At 44.2% G+C, this 18,358-nt stretch overlaps 1 protein-coding gene across 1 annotated transcript in view; it reads left to right on the top strand.

The window, feature by feature from the left end:
• PIK3C3 (phosphatidylinositol 3-kinase catalytic subunit type 3) overlaps window positions 1-18,358 on the top strand; it is a 156,039-nt gene that overhangs the window by 89,519 nt on the left and 48,162 nt on the right. Inside the window, exon 23 of the mRNA XM_083155365.1 lies at window positions 16,420-16,510. Coding sequence (XP_083011491.1) covers window positions 16,420-16,510 — 91 coding nt within the window. The remainder of the gene's footprint in view (window positions 1-16,419; window positions 16,511-18,358) is intronic.

Raw genomic sequence — 18,358 nt, 5'->3', positions numbered from 1 at the left:
AGGCGCTCCATCTTTCTGAGATGCGGTATTGCGTCAGGGTATGGCAACCCTGCCGACAGGGTTAGGGGTTTGGTAGTGCGTGAGTCTCCTGCACAAAGGGGGAGTGTGGCTGCAAGTGCGTCTCATCCACAATAAAGGAGGACGTTACGCGTCCTCCGGAACTTTTCATACCCCCACTATCCACGTCGGCGTGGAGCTGATTTTATAAAGTGTCGCGAGCCACCGAACCCGAAGCGTGGCGAGCGGACGCAAATGACTTTACATGTATTCCGCGTCCCCTCGCGGGGCTCGGTGCACTCGTCACACTTCATAAAATCAACTCCACGCCGGCGTGGATAGTGGGGGTATGAAAAGGTCAGGAGAACGCGTAATGCGGGACTTACTACACTCGCCACGCCACCCCCCCCAACCAACCACTGCGCACAATTTCGCTTTATGGGCGGTGCTGCCGGGGAGCGTTGCAGTGTATGTAGCTGAGGGGGCTTTGTGACAAGGTGGGTGGTGCGGGGGTGTGGCCTGCGCAACGTGACCTCTGACATCATTTCACGATGCGCATCGCAGCACACCGGGTCGAGCTCAAACGCTGACCGGAAACTCCAATCTCGGGTTTGAATTCCCTGTAATTTTGGGGCCAAATCCCGGGATCCCCCCCGATCCCGGGATTGGCCACCCTAATTGGGCCTGCTCCGAGACCCATGCAATGCTGGTGTTCATGGGGTTGGCAAACTGATACTGCACATGCAAGAAAGCCTCTGATAACCTGCTACGGGCCACATGGTGGCACACAGATGCGCAGCTGTATTAGAGACGCGTGGTAACTTTGTGCAGAGATTCCTGGGAAATGCAGCTGGAAGGCCGGAGTAGGCACCTGACGGATACAGTGATCCAGTAGATCCGCTGTCGCACTGACCATGTGGCCAATCGAAGACCTTTACACACTTAATGGTCGGTAACTCATTGGGGTAAGTTTAGTAAAGTCTCTAAAAAGATTGATACGCCTGCCTGTGCAGGGGAACTACCAACGTCTTTATGGGCACGCCCAGCAAATGCAGGGTGTTCCCCTGCTCCAGCCGCCTACCCGCCCCCATTCCTCCCCTCCTGGAGCATAAAAGGCCCGGTGAGTGTGAAACTCCGCAAACCGCGACCATCGAGGAAGGGGGCAAATTTGGCCCTTTACGAACACGTCTGGATTGGCCCATTGGCGTTCAGTTGAATGGTTGACCTACCGGCCAGCATGTTCCCAGCATACCGTAAAACTACATCCCCTTATGGTCACGTGTTTTTATATTTCAAAAACTTGGGAAAGCAAAGCAACCGGGGACGTTAATGTATTTCTCAATTATGTTGAGAAAAGCAATTTAGTTTCATTCTATTTCATGGCGCCGTACTTGCAAATTGCTGCAGAGACGTTCCCGGCGCTTAGCCTTTGTAACAGTCGTTCCGTACGACGGAGCTTCTGCCTCCAGAGAGAACGTGATCCCCTATTAACAACAAAATAAGTTGTGTTAAAAACACACAAAAAAAGTTTTTTATCAGATCTAATTGCGTAAATGCGGCCCATACGGTACAGACCTCAACCTTTTCTTTAATCTTGTTTGCCTGCCATCACGGAGAGGAAAGGACTGAGCGACAGGCACAAAATTCCTTAAACAGTCATATAATGAAAGAGATTAGGTAAAGATTGCAGAAATTCTCTAAAGCTTTCGGTTTCCATGGAAACCCAGAAACTATCCCGCGCCGGGGCTCTGCCGCAGACATCTCTGATTTATCGTTAAGGGTTCAGATTTAAAAAGACTTTCCTGTGGGTCCTGGGGGAAAGGAGATGGTAAGAACATGCGGCGTACATGTCAGGGATCTAGAGGGATCGGGAAACTTTTATACACCCATAAATACACTGAAGTAAATGGGAGGTTTTTTTGCACTGAGGATAAACAGGGTGTGTTTATGGCGATCCTCTGAGACTCTCGGCTTTATTCAGCAATGTCCAACTTCTATGGTGGGGGGGGGGGGGGGTTCTTTTGACCTGTGGAAGTAACTAAGACCAGTTTTAGTTACTTCCACAGGCCATTGTCATAGGGACAGTACACCTCAAAGTATTTTCTTTATCATTTCAAAACTGTCATCCTAGACCAGTGGTTCCCTATCCTGGTCCTCAAGTGCCCCCAACAGTGCACATTTTCCAGGTCTCTACACAGAATCACAGGTGACATAATTAGCTCCACCTGTGTTTGAAATTTCAAAATGTGTCTGGATAATGAGTGCACCTGCCGGGTGACCTGGAAAACGCGCACTGTTGGGGATACTTGAGGACCAGGGTTGGGAACCACTGTCCTAGACGCTCTCACTGTCACCCCGGTCTGTCTGCTTCTCCCCTAGAATGTAAGCTTTAACGAGCAGGGCCCTCTACCTTCATGTGCCCTTCCTTCTCTTACGCAAACCATCTTCTACTCCCGAGGGTTGTTAACATGCCCCCCCCCCAATCTAAACATAACTTCATGTTCAGTGGGGGCGCGGGTGACATCACTGAACATATCATTCGGTGTGTATGTGCTACATCGTTTATCCACGAACACCGGCGATATCCTATACCATATCGGCGGCGCGGCGTATAGTGTGTACCCATCTTGAATAATTATTAGAGGGTGTGGTCTGCTAGATACCATATACTTATATACCCTTTACCGGTCCTAAAACGTCTTGGGGTTCAGTATGATTTCCAAACATTCTAATTACCGACAAGCATTGGCAGACAGTCAAAATACCGACACGTTCAAAATGCTGACATTCCTTATGCTGACCTGGTCAAAATGTCGACATTAAAAAATGTCAGGTTTTTCAATACTTCTTTTGGTTTCTTATTGAGTAAGCGTTGTTTGTGTTTATAGGGATCACTGCTCCCTACTGTAGCGTGCGTGTGATAGACACAGTGACCAGGTGGTAGCGGCAGTAGAGCACTGCTGGATTACTCTATAAATATAGGTCCATACTAAGCAACAATCAGGCTGATCAGCCGAGATCCGGATAATCTCTGTGTACGTAGCAACCAGGGCCACTAATGGGCAACATTGACTAGATCGACGCCTATAAATGATGGATATACCATAAGGTCGGCATTGACAGGTTGACACAAACTTACAGATGGAGCCGCTGCCGTTCTTGCAGGGTACCGCCAGGGGCGCTTGCGTACGAGATGCCGTGGCAATGAAGCCTGCCGGGGGTCCCCGCCTTCTCCCCCCGGTCCCCCTCGCCGACACACCCCCCCCCCCCCCGAACTGGGCAGCGTCTCCCTGAAGCAGAGATGGGCAGGGAGACGCTGCCCAACTGCGGTGATATTGGGACCCGCATGAGACGCACGCGCTTTGCAGTCCCTATCGCCGGCGCACGCCAAAGAGGAGTCTCTGGCGAGCACCGGGCAAAGTTAAAGCCGGCTCCATCTCTAAAGGTCGACATGAGCATGGTCGACACGAGTATTTCAAGGTTTTTTTTGGTGTATACCGACTTGGTTCATACTTTTCTATCCAGTTGGGCACAGAGCCGCTGCGTCGTAAGCATCGTTGCACTTGCATGGTTTCCATGTCGACGTTTATTGACATAAACACAGAAGAGTAAAGAAAGTGTGTTGAACATGCCCACATGGACCTTTATTGTGTGTCGACCTATGTTATGTCGACCATTTTCAGGTGTCGACCTAGTCACAGTTGACCATTAGTGATGCAACCGGGCCGATTACCGCTCTGAAAGCTGTGGAATCTTTTGTGCATGGCGTGATGCGACATTATTGCGCACGCTTTTTAGTGCATATGAATTTCCGATCATCTCTTCAATGCTTCTGCCCTTTTAAAAATGTCGCCTCTGTGAGGAGCCTTAGGAGAGATAATTGTTTGGAACAGAACAATAATTCGCTAATGCGTTCACCCCACATCGTCCATCCCCAATATTCTTTCTTTGCTTTGGGAAGTTCCAAGTTTTGGAGCACAATTTTTCGGCTGTCTACACGGTTTACGGAGTTGTGGATTGAGTGATCTACAGTACAGTGTCTTGTCCAGATAGTCAGGAGGTTGACATGTAAGAAATGTCGATAGGGTCAAAACGTTGACAGGGTCAATGGACTGGTCAAAAGGTCGTCATGAGTGTTTTTCTATTTTGGGTGTCAATGTCGACATGAACCCTCCATTAGTGTAACGCATACCCTGGCATGGCTTGCTTCCCCCGTCATACTCCGGTGCGGCGCCTCGCTACACTCGGCACACTATTAGATTCTCATTTTATGCCAACATGGATGGTGAAGCATGAAAAAGAAAAAAATAAGTAAAATGATGTCGACCTTTTGCTGTCAACCTACTGACTGTCTTTCAGACGGATTCCGCTTTTGATGGACTGGTCCTGTCACCTATGGAGCGAGTGTGTTTTGGGGTTTTAAGCTGTGCTTATCTTTCCTTACAGTGGGGAGCGGAAGTTTGGGCACCCCAGGCAAAAATTCATTTTAATGTGCAAAAAGAAGCCAAGAAAAGATGGAAAAATCTCCAAAAGGCATCAAATTACAGATTAGACGTTTTTAGAACATGTCAAAAAAAGTTTGATTTTTTTTTCCATCATTTACATTTTCAAAATAACAGAAAACAAAAAATGGTGTCTGCAAAAGTTTGGGCACCCTGCAGAGTTTATAGCATGCACCGCCCCTTTTAGACAACTGAGACCTGGCAGTGTCATGGATTGTTCTCAATCATCGTCTGGAAAGACCAGGTGATGTCAATCTCAAAGGTTTTAAAAGCCCAGACTCATCTGTCATCTGTGTTCCCTGTGTGATAACTGTACTGTCCCTGCTTATATTGTTACCTACCTGACTGCTGCAACGACCAGAGGCACCGCGGATGGCTGAATAGGCACTGTGCAGCTCGGCAGGTAGGTGTTCCCTGTGTGATAACTGTACTGTCCCTGCTTATATTGTTACCTACCTGGCTGCTGCAACGACCAGAGGCACCGCGGATGGCTGAATAGGCACTGTGCAGCTCGGCGGGTAGGTGTTCCCTGTGTGATATAACTGTACTGTCCCTGCTTATATTGTTACCTACCTGGCTGCTGCAGTGACCAGTGGTGCTGCTGATGGCTGCCTAGGTGCTGTGCAGCTCGGCAGGTATGTGTTCCCTGTGTGATAACTGTACTGTCCCTGCTTATATTGTTACCTACCTGGCTGCTGCAATGACCAGTGGTGCCGCTGATGGCTGCCTAGGCGCTGTGTAGCTCGGCGGGTATGTGTTCCCTGTGTGATAACTGTACTGTCCCTGCTTATATTGTTACCTACCTGGCTGCTGCAGTGACCAGTGGTGCTGCTGATGGCTGCCTAGGCGCTGTGCAGCTCGGCAGGTATGTGTTCCCTGTGTGATAACTGTACTGTCCCTGCTTATATTGTTACCTACCTGGCTGCTGCAGTGACCAGTGGTGCTGCTGATGGCTGCCTAGGCGCTGTGCAGCTCGGCGGGTATGTGTTCCCTGTGTGATACCTGTACTGTCCCTGCTTATATTGTTACCTACCTGGCTGCTGCAGTGACCAGTGGTGCCGCTGATGGCTGCCTAGGCGCTGTGCAGCTCGGCAGGTATGTGTTCCCTGTGTGATAACTGTACTGTCCCTGCTTATATTGTCACCTACCTGGCTGCTGCAATGACCAGTGGCACCGCTGATGGCTGTCTGATTCATCTGACCTTGCCCCAACAATCAGCACCATGGGTTCCTCTAAGCAGTTGTGTAGAACACTGAAACTGAGAATAGTTGACGCTCACAAAGCAGGAGAAGGCAATAAGAATAGTGTTTATTCTAGCACCCGATATCTTTGAAAACCCATGCAGTTCCTCTTCCCTGCCTGGGGTGTCGCTGTCTGCTGTGGTGCTTCTAGCACCGTGTGGTCTGTATATCAGCATTGATATGCAAACCAGACCTGTGCTAGAAACACCACAGCAGACAGTGACACCCCAGGCAGGGAAGAGGAACGGCATGGATTTTCAAAGATAGCAGGTGCTAGAATGAACACTATAGAAGAAAGCAAAGCGTTATCAGATGCCCATATCCTCTGTTCGGAATGTAATTAAGAAATGTCATCAGGAACAGTGGAAGTTAAAGCAAGATCTGGAAGACCAAAAAAATATCAGACAGAACAGCTCACAGGATTGTGAGAAAAGCAAGTCAAAATCCACGTTTGACTGCATGATCCCTCCAGGAAGATCTGGCAGACATTGGAGTTGTGGTAAACTATTCCACTATAAAGAGATACTTGTACAAATACAGTATGGTCTTCATGGAAACCTCTTCTACATCCTCACCACAAAAACAGGGTTTGAAGTTTGCAATTGAACATATAGACCAGCCTGATGCATTTTGGAATCAAGTTCTGTGGGCCGATGGGGTTAAAATAGAATTTTTTGGCTGGAATGAGCAAAGGTACGTTTGGAGATGGAAGGGCACAGAATTTAATGAAAATAACTTCTGCCCAACTGTTAAGCATGGGGGAGGATCAATCATGCTTTGGGGTTGTATTGCAAACAGTGGTACAGGAAACATTTCAGGAGTAGAAGGAAAAATAGATTCAATAAGATTCCAGCAAATTTTGGATGCTAACTTGATGCCATCTGTGTAAAAGCTGAAGTTAAAGAGAGGCTGGCTTCTAGAAATGGATAATGATCCTAAACACACCTCAAAATCCACGGTGGATTACATCAAGAGGAGTAAACTGAAGGTTTTGCTATGGCCTTCACAATCTCCTGACCTCAACATAATTAAAAATCTATGGATAGACCTTAAAAGAGCAGTGCGTCTGACGGCCCAGGAATCTCACAGAACTGGTAGACTTGTAAGGAAGAATGGGTGAAGATACCTCAAACAGAATTGAAAGACTCTTGGCTGGCTACAAAAAGCGTTTACAAGCTGTGATACTTGCCAAAGGGGGCAGAACAAGGTATTAACTCTGCAGGGTGCCCAAACTCTTCCAGACGCCATTTTTTGTTTTCTGTTATTTTGAAAGTGTAAATGATGGAAATAAAATCAAACTTTTTTTTGACATGTTCTAAGAATGTCTAATCTGTAATTTTTGGACCGTTTTCCATCTTTCCTTGGCTTCTTTTTGCACATTAAAATTAATTTTTGCCTGGGGTGCCCAAAAATTCGATCCCCACTGTATATATGTCTGCACCCCAGGGGTATAGTAATTCTTTCCTCTGTCTGTAAGTGACGCAGTCTTAAAAAGTGGCATCAGGAGGTCGGGGAACACGCCAGTGTAATTTAGGTGACCAGATATAGTGTGGGGGTTTAAGTGTATTGTTTTTGATACACATGCTGCGATATCTGGCTGGTGGCTCTCGGAGGAGTGTGACACACACACGCGCACACACACACACACTGCACAGTAGTACAGCTGCCTGTTGGTCCCTATAATTAGATATTATCAGCTTTCATTGTGCCTCGGAATTATTGAGAATAAACACAGGGAACAATTACTGTCATTGTTCCAGAGTCACAGGTTGTGCTGGATCGGGTACGGGTCATTGGTTCCGCCACTGAAGGTTGGCATAGTTGAGGGCAACAGGGTTGGAAGGTCGACAAGCATTAGGCCGACAATGGGAAGATCAACAGTCAAAAGGTCAACTTAATTTTTTTTTATGTCTTTTTGTCCCAAATGTCGACATGGGCACCATCTAAGTGTACCCATCCCCCAGTATGGCTCGCTGCACTCGCCATGCTTCGGCCATGGTGCCTCCCTACCACGCCATAGTGGATGGTAGGGCATAAAATACTGCCCGTCGGCAGGTCAGCTCTTGTTGATCTTTTGACTGTCAACCTAATACTTGTGTTGACCTAAGCCTTGTCAATCTTCAGTGGTTGACACAATGCATGTCGACCTATGACCGTATCCCGTTGGATCACCGGGGGTTTGAGCACATGTCCTACAGTAGAACACGTCCTAATCACCATAAGTAACCGGCTACAGGGATCCTGTTTCTCAGACGCTGACGGGGAGGTTTCTGTCGCTCGCGCTGTAGCTACGCAGGTCCGGAGCGATACCCGTTTAGCGTCCTGTCCACATTAGTTACCCGTATTCTTGTGTCATGTTGCATTTCCCCTGTGATACACCTACTGGTTGTGTTACCTGCTGTTCTCCTATCTGGCTGCTTGTGCAGTGTCTGCTGGCTGCCACCTCTGAGATATCGCACCTTGTACTTGAGTCTACCTCCCCCTCCTGTGTGGTCATCTCTGCCGGCGGATTCCTTCTCCTATCACTGTTGTAGAACATTTGCGTCTCTCATCAGCTGCCGTCATCCCCAAATATAACACACGAGCGCTGAATTACGGCATAAATGCATAGACTGTATTATAACAGTTGGCATCAAAAACCTTAATCCGTGCATCCATCCTACCTTGTGCCAGGTTCTCTGGCTGGTGGGTTTAGTTTACATATGCGCTGATGGCACTCTGTATAATCCTTAATATCTCTTTGGCATGGTTTAAATACCACCTGCTGTGTGCTGACCATGGGCATTCCTTTACAGCCGCAGTGTGCCCATCTTCTAATGGCTACATCCGGCTGGCACAAAGCTCACGTCACCTCACGCTGGTCCTCCGACATGACCATGAGCTCAGTGTTCCCCCAATGGCTGCTGCAGATTGCAGTACACTGTGGAACCTTTGCTATGTGGGGATGGGGAGATTCACTCTATAAATGTGCAGCTGACACATCTGACTCCGCTGTGTGGTTCGTCATGTCACCACGTGCCGAGGTCCCTAAGGAATGGTCCCAGTGTTGTTCTGTCCATGCCACCAAGAACTCAGGCTGTTCTGCTGCAAAGTTGGGTTCTGCCCAGCACTAGAGAGGTGTAAATGGCTGCCTCCAGGATGTCATTGGTGCATTTTAATTAGTCTCCTCCCCCTTCTTGTGTTCATTTACATTGTTATGCCAGTGGCTCTAGTATGTAAATGAAGGAGGCAGCTTTATTGCCTAAAGTTGGATGCCGCAGCGAGGTCTCATAGGATATGTGAGTGTACTATTTTAAAGCACTAAAAGAATACCGTGGGCGATATAACTAATGAAAATTAACCAGTGAAGGAGTAAAGGGCAGAAGGTACATGAGAATAAAAGTGCTCAGTTCAGTTATATGAAAACAGAGACTTGTATACAGATAGTACCCCAAGAAAGGTGACTGGTATATTGCGGTGATAGAAGGAGTGCGAACTGACAAATTTTCTCAAATTGCATAAGGCAGTTAAAGAGAAATAGAATGGAAAAATACGTGGCTAAAGCAGCTAAATCGGCTAAAAGTGCACAAGCCGCTAAAAATGCGCAAGCACAAAAAGATAAAGGGAAAAAATCATATCCCAGCTCACCTAGCAACACAAGTATAACAGAGTCACTAGATGAGACCTTATATATGCCACAAACCGCAACACAAAGAGCTAAAGAAATTTTAGACATTTTGTCACCCTTACTGGACGCCAAATTGACACCAATCTCAGATGCAATTAACAAAATGGTGGAGCAGGTAGCCCAACATTCTGCGAGACTGATGGAAGCAGAAGACAGGATCTCGACATTAGAAGATAACCTTAAGAGTGTAACCACACAAGTACAAGATCAAGGGAAAATAATTACAACACTAACCGACAAAATAGAAGATCTAGAGAACAGAAGTAGGAGGAGTAATGTAAGGCTGATAGGCCTACCTGAAAGTGTGACGAATAAGGACCTAATGACCATAGTCTCAAAATGGCTACCGGGAAAAATAGGACTATCAGATCAAGAACCCATAATTGTGGAACGAGTACACCGGATTGGTCCTGAACGCCAAAACACACAGCAAAGACCTAGGCCAGTGATTTTTAAATTACTTAATTACTCTGATAAAATCAAAATAATGAACGCATATCACAAAACTCATGAAATAAAGTATGAAGAATCACGCATAATGCTGTTCCAAGATTTCTCCTACCAAGTATCCAGTAAATGAAGAGAATACTCAGAGATCTGCAAAGAACTGTACACAAGGAATATACGTTTTTCACTGTTATACCAGGCCAAATTGAGGGTGAACTTTGAAGGGAAAACACAGATATTTGACAACCCAGAAGAAGCAAGGAAAGTTATGAAAATACTGGAACCGGTGAATAAAACTTGAAGAAAGAAGAATACAAAAGGACTAATGAATTAAGATTGAAAGGTTACCTAATTAAAGAACGAATACTGTGATGGATATATAGTAACAAGGGAAAAGGGGGGAAGGGTGGGGGGAGGGGTAAGGGGATAGAAAGACAAGAAAATAAAATATATGTGTTTGGGATAGACAGTACATTTCAATTTCTAATACAGAACAAAGAGAGACAAAATGAGCCTCCCTTGCAGGCTGGGGCAAGAGAGGTACAGAGTAAGGATAGATATATTAAAAATGTCAATGAAAAAGAAAGAATATTAGTAATAAAACACTAGGAAATTATATCTTGGAATGTAGAGGGTTTGAATACCCCTGTTAAAAGGAAGAAAGTATCGATGCATCTCAAGAAATATAAACCAGATGTGATCTTCTTACAGGAGACACACTGGAAAATAACGGAACCCAATGTTTTTAGAGATGCATGGATAAGGAGAGACCAGACAGGCATCTTATAAAACAAAAACAAGGGGCGTTTTGATAGCATTTAGAAAGAATCTGAATTACACAATAGTGGCAGAGTGGGCAGATGTAGAAGGGAGATTTATGTGCATTAAAGTAAACATCGAAAATACGCTATACACGTTGGTATGCATATATGCCCCCCCCCCGGGAGAGAATGCGCAATTTTTTGCAGAATTATATACTAAGATACAAGGATGGAAGGAAGGTATATTAGTCCTAGGTGGGGACTTTAACCCCTTCCCGCCGCAGCATGTTTTTGCCTTCCTGACAGAGGCCTTTTTTTCAAATCTGACATGTATCACTTAAGTGGGGATAACTTTTTTTTGCTTTTACTTATCCCAGTGATTTTGAGATTGTTTTCCCGTGACACATTGTACTTTAAATTAGTGGTAAATTTTGGTCGATACAATTTTTTTTTTTTTTGCAAAATGTTAAATTTTCTGCTTGTGAGACAAATAATCATACCACTCAAAATAGTTAATAACTAACAAAGACCATATCTATACTTTATTAAAAAATCATTATTTTAACCTCCTTTAATTTTTTTGGACACTAGGGGGCAGCAGCGTCTAAATTTTACACTACACGCAGTTTAACGCTGGTTTTGGCTGTTCACTTTTGGACAGCCAATCGCAGCGTTCGTCCAAGACGGGGGGCAACCCTGCCCCCCCTGGGCAATGAGGGAGGATGTCTGCTGTCAGGGAGCAGACATCGTCCCTCTGTCACCGCGTCTGTAGACGCGGTGGCACTTTTAAGTCATGACGTATATATACGTCATGTGTCGGGAAGTACATCCCGGCCATGACGTATATATACGTCAAATGTCGGGAAGGGGTTAATGCAATATTAGATGCCCAAGTAGATATTAAACAGGATTTAAGTAAGAATGTTGGAAAAAGGAAAGCACCCCCAACATTAGTTATGCTAATGGAAAACTTACAGTTAATAGATCGATGGAGGGTAGAGAACCCAGATGAAAAAAAGTTCACTTTTTATTCCCACCCACACAACTCTTTTTCAAGATTGGATTTTTGGTTAGTGGAAGATAAAATATTGCATAGAATAGATAAAATAGAAATACAGGATATAGCAATATCAGATCATGCCCCGATCGTTATGAGGATGCATCTGGACCAGAAAAGAGTACAATCCTTTAACTGGAGATTCCCAGACCATTTAATTAATTTGATAGAATTTAAGGAATACCCGATTCAGATGCATCAAAACTATGTGAAAGATAACGAGGTGCATGAAAGAGATATTAATTTATTATGGCAAGCGTCGAAACCTGTGATGAGAGGGTACATCATGGCCTATACAGCTTCCCAAAGAAAGAAACCTCAAATGCGGCTAATGAAAGCAGCCACGGAAATATCAGTGGCATACGCTAAATTACTAGCAGACCCATCAGAAACAAATAGAATAAGCTATAAGGAAGCAAAAATGGCACATGACAATATCATGACAGAAAAAGCAAACTGGTATGTGCAACATAAAAAAAATAGATATTTTAGATGGGGGAATAGGTCAGGAAAAATGTTAGCAAATTTGGCAAAAACAGCTAAAGGGTATAAAATAATCACAATGTTAAAAACAGAAAAAGATAAAATAATTAAAGAACAAACAAAGATAGCTGAAGCATTTGTGTCTTACTTTGAGAAACTGTATAAGGCACCAACAAATGACTCAGTAGCAAATACAAATTTTTTAGAGCACGCACAACTATCACAGTTAACTAGAGAAGATAGAGAATTTTTGATGGCACCGATAACAGAGAAAGAGAGAGATAGAGCAGATAATCACCAGAATGCAACTTCACAAGACACCAGGGCCAGATGGCCTGTCAGCAGCTTACTACAAATTATTAAAGGCACAAATTATACCACAACTAACTAAACTATATAACGCGATAAGATTAGGTCACGAAGCACCAACACGATTTTATGAAGCACGTATAATATTAATTCCTAAACCAAATAAAGATCCCACATTAATCACAACATATAGACCGATCTCACTCCTTAACCAGGACTTTAAATTACTCACAAAAATAATAGCGGTACGCTTCCAACAAATACTACCAGCCTTACTAATGCCCCAACAAACAGGTTTTCTCAAAAATAAATATTCAACATATAATGTAAGATCGATAATAGCGGCAATTTATAAAACTCATCAAACAAGGGAAAAAGACACAATTATCCTGAGTTGTGACGCGGATAAAGCGTTTGACAGAATATCCTGGCAATATTTAGAAGCAATCTTCCAAAAACAACAATTTGGCACAGAGTTTATACATATATTTCAGATGTTATATTATGAGGCATCAGCCTTTATCACAGTAAATAACCATAATACAAATACATTTAAGTTAACAAGAGGAACACGACAAGGGTGCCCACTCTAATTTGGCATTAGACCCCCTATTGAGACACATTATATTAGATAAAGAGTGGAAAGGTATACAATTTGCGGAAAAAGAACTTTAAAATATCCGCGTTCGCAGATGACATATTGCTATATATGACCAACCCCAAACAAGCCATACCAAACCTCTTAAAAATACTAGTAGAATTTGAAAAAGTGGGGGGATTTAAGATAAATTATTTGAAATCGGAAGCCCTATGCCCTTTTGCAGAGGCAAAAAGGGGATGGGGTGATAAATTCCCTTTCAAATGGGCATCACCACAAGGGATAACATACCTCTGGGTTAAGATTCCACCGGACCCCGACAAATTGTATGCCTTGAATTATGATGCATTATGGGAGAGAACCAAAGGAGATTTTGCGAGGTGGAAACATCTCCCCCTATCATATATAGGGAGAATACACCTATATAAAATGATCACATTTCCAAGGTTCCTGTATATTTTGCAAATGCTACCTATTATACCCAACAAAAAAGATATTGTTAAACATAACAGAGAGGTCACAAAGTTTATTTGGCTGGGGAAGCGACCTAGGATTGCGTTAATGAAACTACAGCAGAAGAGAGATTTGGGAGGGTTAAATCTACCATGCTTAAAAACATACGCCATAGCGGCAAATTACCGGATGGCCACGGATTGGATCTTGGGAGATAACAAATATGCAGATTACAGAGTGGAACAGAGTTTTATCCCCAATATCCAATTAACAGCCGTATTACATAAACCTGCCAGGAGCATGCCGAGGGAAGTAAAAAATAATATACTGCTAGATACCACATGCATGGCATGGAGATTGGTAAGGGCGAGAAATAAACAATACTCCATCTTTTTGCCATTCTGGGGTAATATGGAATTTCCTCCAAGTCAATATATGAGTGTCTTTAGTAAGTGGCATAAGGAAGGGTTAAAATATGTGGCGAACTTATTACAAAAAGATATTAGAACACCCTTGACATACACACAATTAAAAGAAAAATACCCCCAATTAGATATAACCCACTTTGTATATATGCAAATGTTGAGCTATGTGAATAAAGTCATGTCAAAATGTCAAGGGAAAGAGGAATTGGTGCGACTAGATAAACAAACATACCTGGGAAAGAATACTACGACAGCACAAATATACGAAGCACATAGGGGAGAAATAAAACTAGACCAAAAACCAAAAGGGATGCTAAAATGGCAATTAGAATTTCCGGATTTGAAAATGAGAGATATGATAAATGCATATAACATACTGAATAAAACATTAGTATCCATAACATACACAGAAATGCATCAAAAAATTCTATACCGAGCTTATTTGAAATCAAAGAACTAATAGGAGAAGCCACTAATGCGAAGGGTTACAAATGCGGGGAAGAAAACGCTGAAATAGTACATTGTGTGTGGACTCGTAGACTGGTGCAAACGCTCTGGTTGGCTGTACAGGAGTATATAAAACAGGTCTTACAAATAGATTTTACAATAACTAAAAATTGGGCATTCTGGGGAATATATACACCCCAGGAACAAAAAGAACATGCCATACCTACTAGAAAATTACTTATAAAATTAGCAGCGGCCACGGAAAAAACCATACTGGCCGAGTGGATTAACACCAGACCACCGCCTATATCTCTTGTACAGCCCAGAATAATGCATCTGTTCCTCATGGACTGGACAGATTCAACACTACAAAAAGAAAAACGGTACTTGTGGAGTATCACGGCTCCCATCGTATGGCATCGTATGCCATATGTAGTGGCATACGATGCGATGCGATGTTTTACCGATTTTTGAGCATTTTTGCTCAAAAATCGTATGCCATCGCATGGCATCGTATGCCATATGTAGTGGCATACGATGTCATACGATGCAATACGATGTTTTACCGATTTTTGAGCAAAAATGGTCAAAAATCGGTAAAACATCGCAAAACATCATATGCCATATGTAGTGGCATACGATGCGATACGATGTTTTACCGATTTTTGAGCAAAAATTGTGAAAAATCGGTAAAACATCGCATGGCATCGTATGCCATCGATGCGATACGATGTTTTACCGATTTTTGAGCATTTTAGCGTGGAGTTGAGAATAGAATAGTCTGGCGAGCGCAGCGAGCCACCGAGCCCGAAGCGTGGCGAGGGGACGCGGATACCTGTAAAGCCCGCGAGGAGACGCGTATAGCTGTGAAGGTATCCGCGGCCCCTCGCGGGGCTCGCTGCGCTCGCCACGCTTCGGGCTCGGTGGCTCGCTGCGCTCGCCACACTATTCTATTCTCAACTCCACGCCGACGTGGATAGTGGGGGTATGAAAAGGTCGTAGGACGCGTACCGCCGCCCCTCGTGGGCTCGCTGCGCTCCCCACGCTTTGGGTTGACGTTGATAGTGGGGGTGGTGCACTATGAAAAATGGCATTTGGGGGCATTTCACTACTTTAATACACATTTCAATGCATTCTGATTCATTTCAGTCCAAAATCGGGTGCCATCGCATCGCATGCCATCGTATGGGATCCGGTGCGATCGCATACGATTTTTGAGCTAAAATGCTCAAAAATCGGTAAAACATCGTATCGCATCGTATGACATTGTATGCCACTACATATGGCATACGATGTCATTCGATGTTTTACCGATTTTGACCATTTTTGCTCAAAAATCGGTAAAACATCGTATCGCATCGTATGACATCGTATGCCACTACATATGGCATACGATGTTATGCGATGGCATACGATTTTTGAGCAAAAATAGTCAAAAATCGGTAAAACATCGCATCGCATCGTATGCCATCGTATGCCACATGCGATGCGATGCGATTTTTAGCATACAATCTGCATACGATGCAGGTCGTGGGAGCCGTGATACTCCACAAGTACCAGAAAAACTGACAAAAAATTTTATGGAAATATGGTTACCAGTTATTGGAACGCTATCAGAGCCACTAAAAGGAGCATTAAAGAATTCCCTGTTAGAAACAACTTGGTATAGACAGAAATGCCTAAGTGGGGTACCAATCTTTTCGAATAGGGAAATAAAGAAATAGAAGCAGGTAAATAAATACAAAATGAGATAATGTATAGATAAGGATGTAAATGTGTTTTGTTTATTGAATATGTATGTATAAGAAACGAAATGACACTGGAATTTTAAACTTTTGTACGGTAAATGTCTTTCAATAAAATAAAATTTAAAGATTAAAAAAAAGGATATTAATGAGCAGGGTCTAGCATTAGGGCTGCATTACTTTTCGGACAGATCCAGGATGTCTCGGTCGTGAATAAATATATTGGGTGAAGAATGATTAAAGGGTTTATTTTTTTATTTCAATTTCCTCTTTTTTTTATGTCTCAGATATTCCAACTTGATCCTGAATCTTTTCTCTCTGATGGTGGACGCCAACATCCCTGATATAGCACTGGAACCAGACAAGACCGTTAAAAAGGTAAGAGGAACGCCCTTTGTGGGTACAGGGGTCACACAAGGCGGAGTTGTACGTTTAGTCCTGGTATTACTGAAGGTATACCCTTCCAAAAGATTAGGGTTATTATAAATCCCCATACGCACTAAACTATAGGGGCCACAGCTGATGTAATTAATCATATCGTGTGTGTGTGTTTCGATATTGTGCATACACACTGAACGATAACTGTAAACAATATCAATCATTCAGTAATGATTCTAGCACTGGAAACCAGTCGTATTGTATGTCTGTGTGCAGCCGACAGACTGAAGGGAAGAGATCCGCTGCTTCCCATCGGTCTGGCGGCTGCACCCAGAGACGTACAGTACCACCGGTTTCCAGTGCTTCATGATAATATTGTTGTCTTCTCAGTAAAGCTCTCCAGTGTCTTCATAGCAATGTCTGTCATTGTGCTGCACTGTTGTGCAGTGGTTAGCGTTACTACCTCACAGCACCGAGGTTATGGGTTCTATACCCACCGAGGCACAGTATGTGGGGTGTTTGTATGTTCTCCCCTTTGCTTTTGTGGGTTTCTTCTGGGTACTCCACTTTTCTCCTACAAACCAAAAATATGGCTCCCAACACAGTGTTGAGGGTACCCCAGGGTATGTATGACCACTTACCCTGTGGTAGATACCAGTAATCAAACTGATTCCTAAGCCTGCATGCTGCTTGGCTGTAACTCCCACCAGGAGGTGGGGTGGGAGCAAATATTGATAGTCACATTTTTGTGTAAGGGGCAGACACCCCTGTGGACCCCAGTCCCTCTGCAGCCATCAGTTGTTGAACGTGAAACGAAGGGGCTAAATAATGGACTCTAGTGTCACATCCAATATACAAGGAATATGTTGTAAACACAAGAAGGGAAGCATTTGTAATATCTGTGACTGTATCATGTGTTACAGTACTTCCCTTCCTCTGTGTGCTTGTAACTATAGACAGGTTGTGTTGTCCCAGCAGCCACTGAATACAACAGGTGTATAGTATCTTCTTATACATGTTATATGCAGGACCACTGGTTTTTCTGTCTTTCCAAGACCCCAGTAAGCTGATCTATGTTACCCAACCACCATGTACTACCCTCCCTGCGTATCCCATGTATCTGTTCTCCAACCACCACGTACCGCCCTCCCTGCGTATCCCATGTATCTATGTTACCTCCCACACCGTATCCCATGTATCTGTTTCCTGACACACTGTATACCACCCTCCCTGCGTATCCCATGTATCTGCGTTACCCGACACACTGTATACCACCCTCCCTGCATATCCCATATATCCGCGTTACCCGACACACTGTATACCACCCTCCCTGCGTATCCCATTTATCTGTGTTACCCTACACACCGTATACCACCCTCCCTGCGTATCCCATTTATCTGCATTACCCGCCACACTGTATACCACCCTCCCTGTTTACCCCATGTATCTGTGTTACCCGACACACTGTATACCACCCTCCCTGCGTATCCCATGTATCTGCGTTACCCGACACACTGTATACCACCCTCCCTGCGTATCCCATGTATCTGTTACCTCCCACACCGTATCCCATGTATCTGCGTTACCCGACACACTGCATACCACCCTCCCTGCGTATACCATGTATCTATGTTACGTCCCACACCGTATCCCATGTATCTGTTTTCTGACACACTGTATACCACCCTCCCTGCGTATCCCATGTATCTGCGTTACCCGACACACTGTATACCACCCTCCCTGCGTATCCCATGTATCTGCGTTACACGACACACTGTATACCACCCTCCCTGCGTATCCAATTTATCTGCGTTACACGACACACTGTATACCACCCTCCCTGCGTAT

The sequence above is a fragment of the Crinia signifera genome, chromosome 1, assembly GCF_055691185.1.
Source record: "Crinia signifera chromosome 1, ASM5569118v1, whole genome shotgun sequence".
Classification (NCBI taxonomy): domain Eukaryota; kingdom Metazoa; phylum Chordata; class Amphibia; order Anura; family Myobatrachidae; genus Crinia; species Crinia signifera.
Note: the sequence above shows the minus strand (reverse complement) of the source record. Positions and strands in the feature narration are given on the sequence as shown.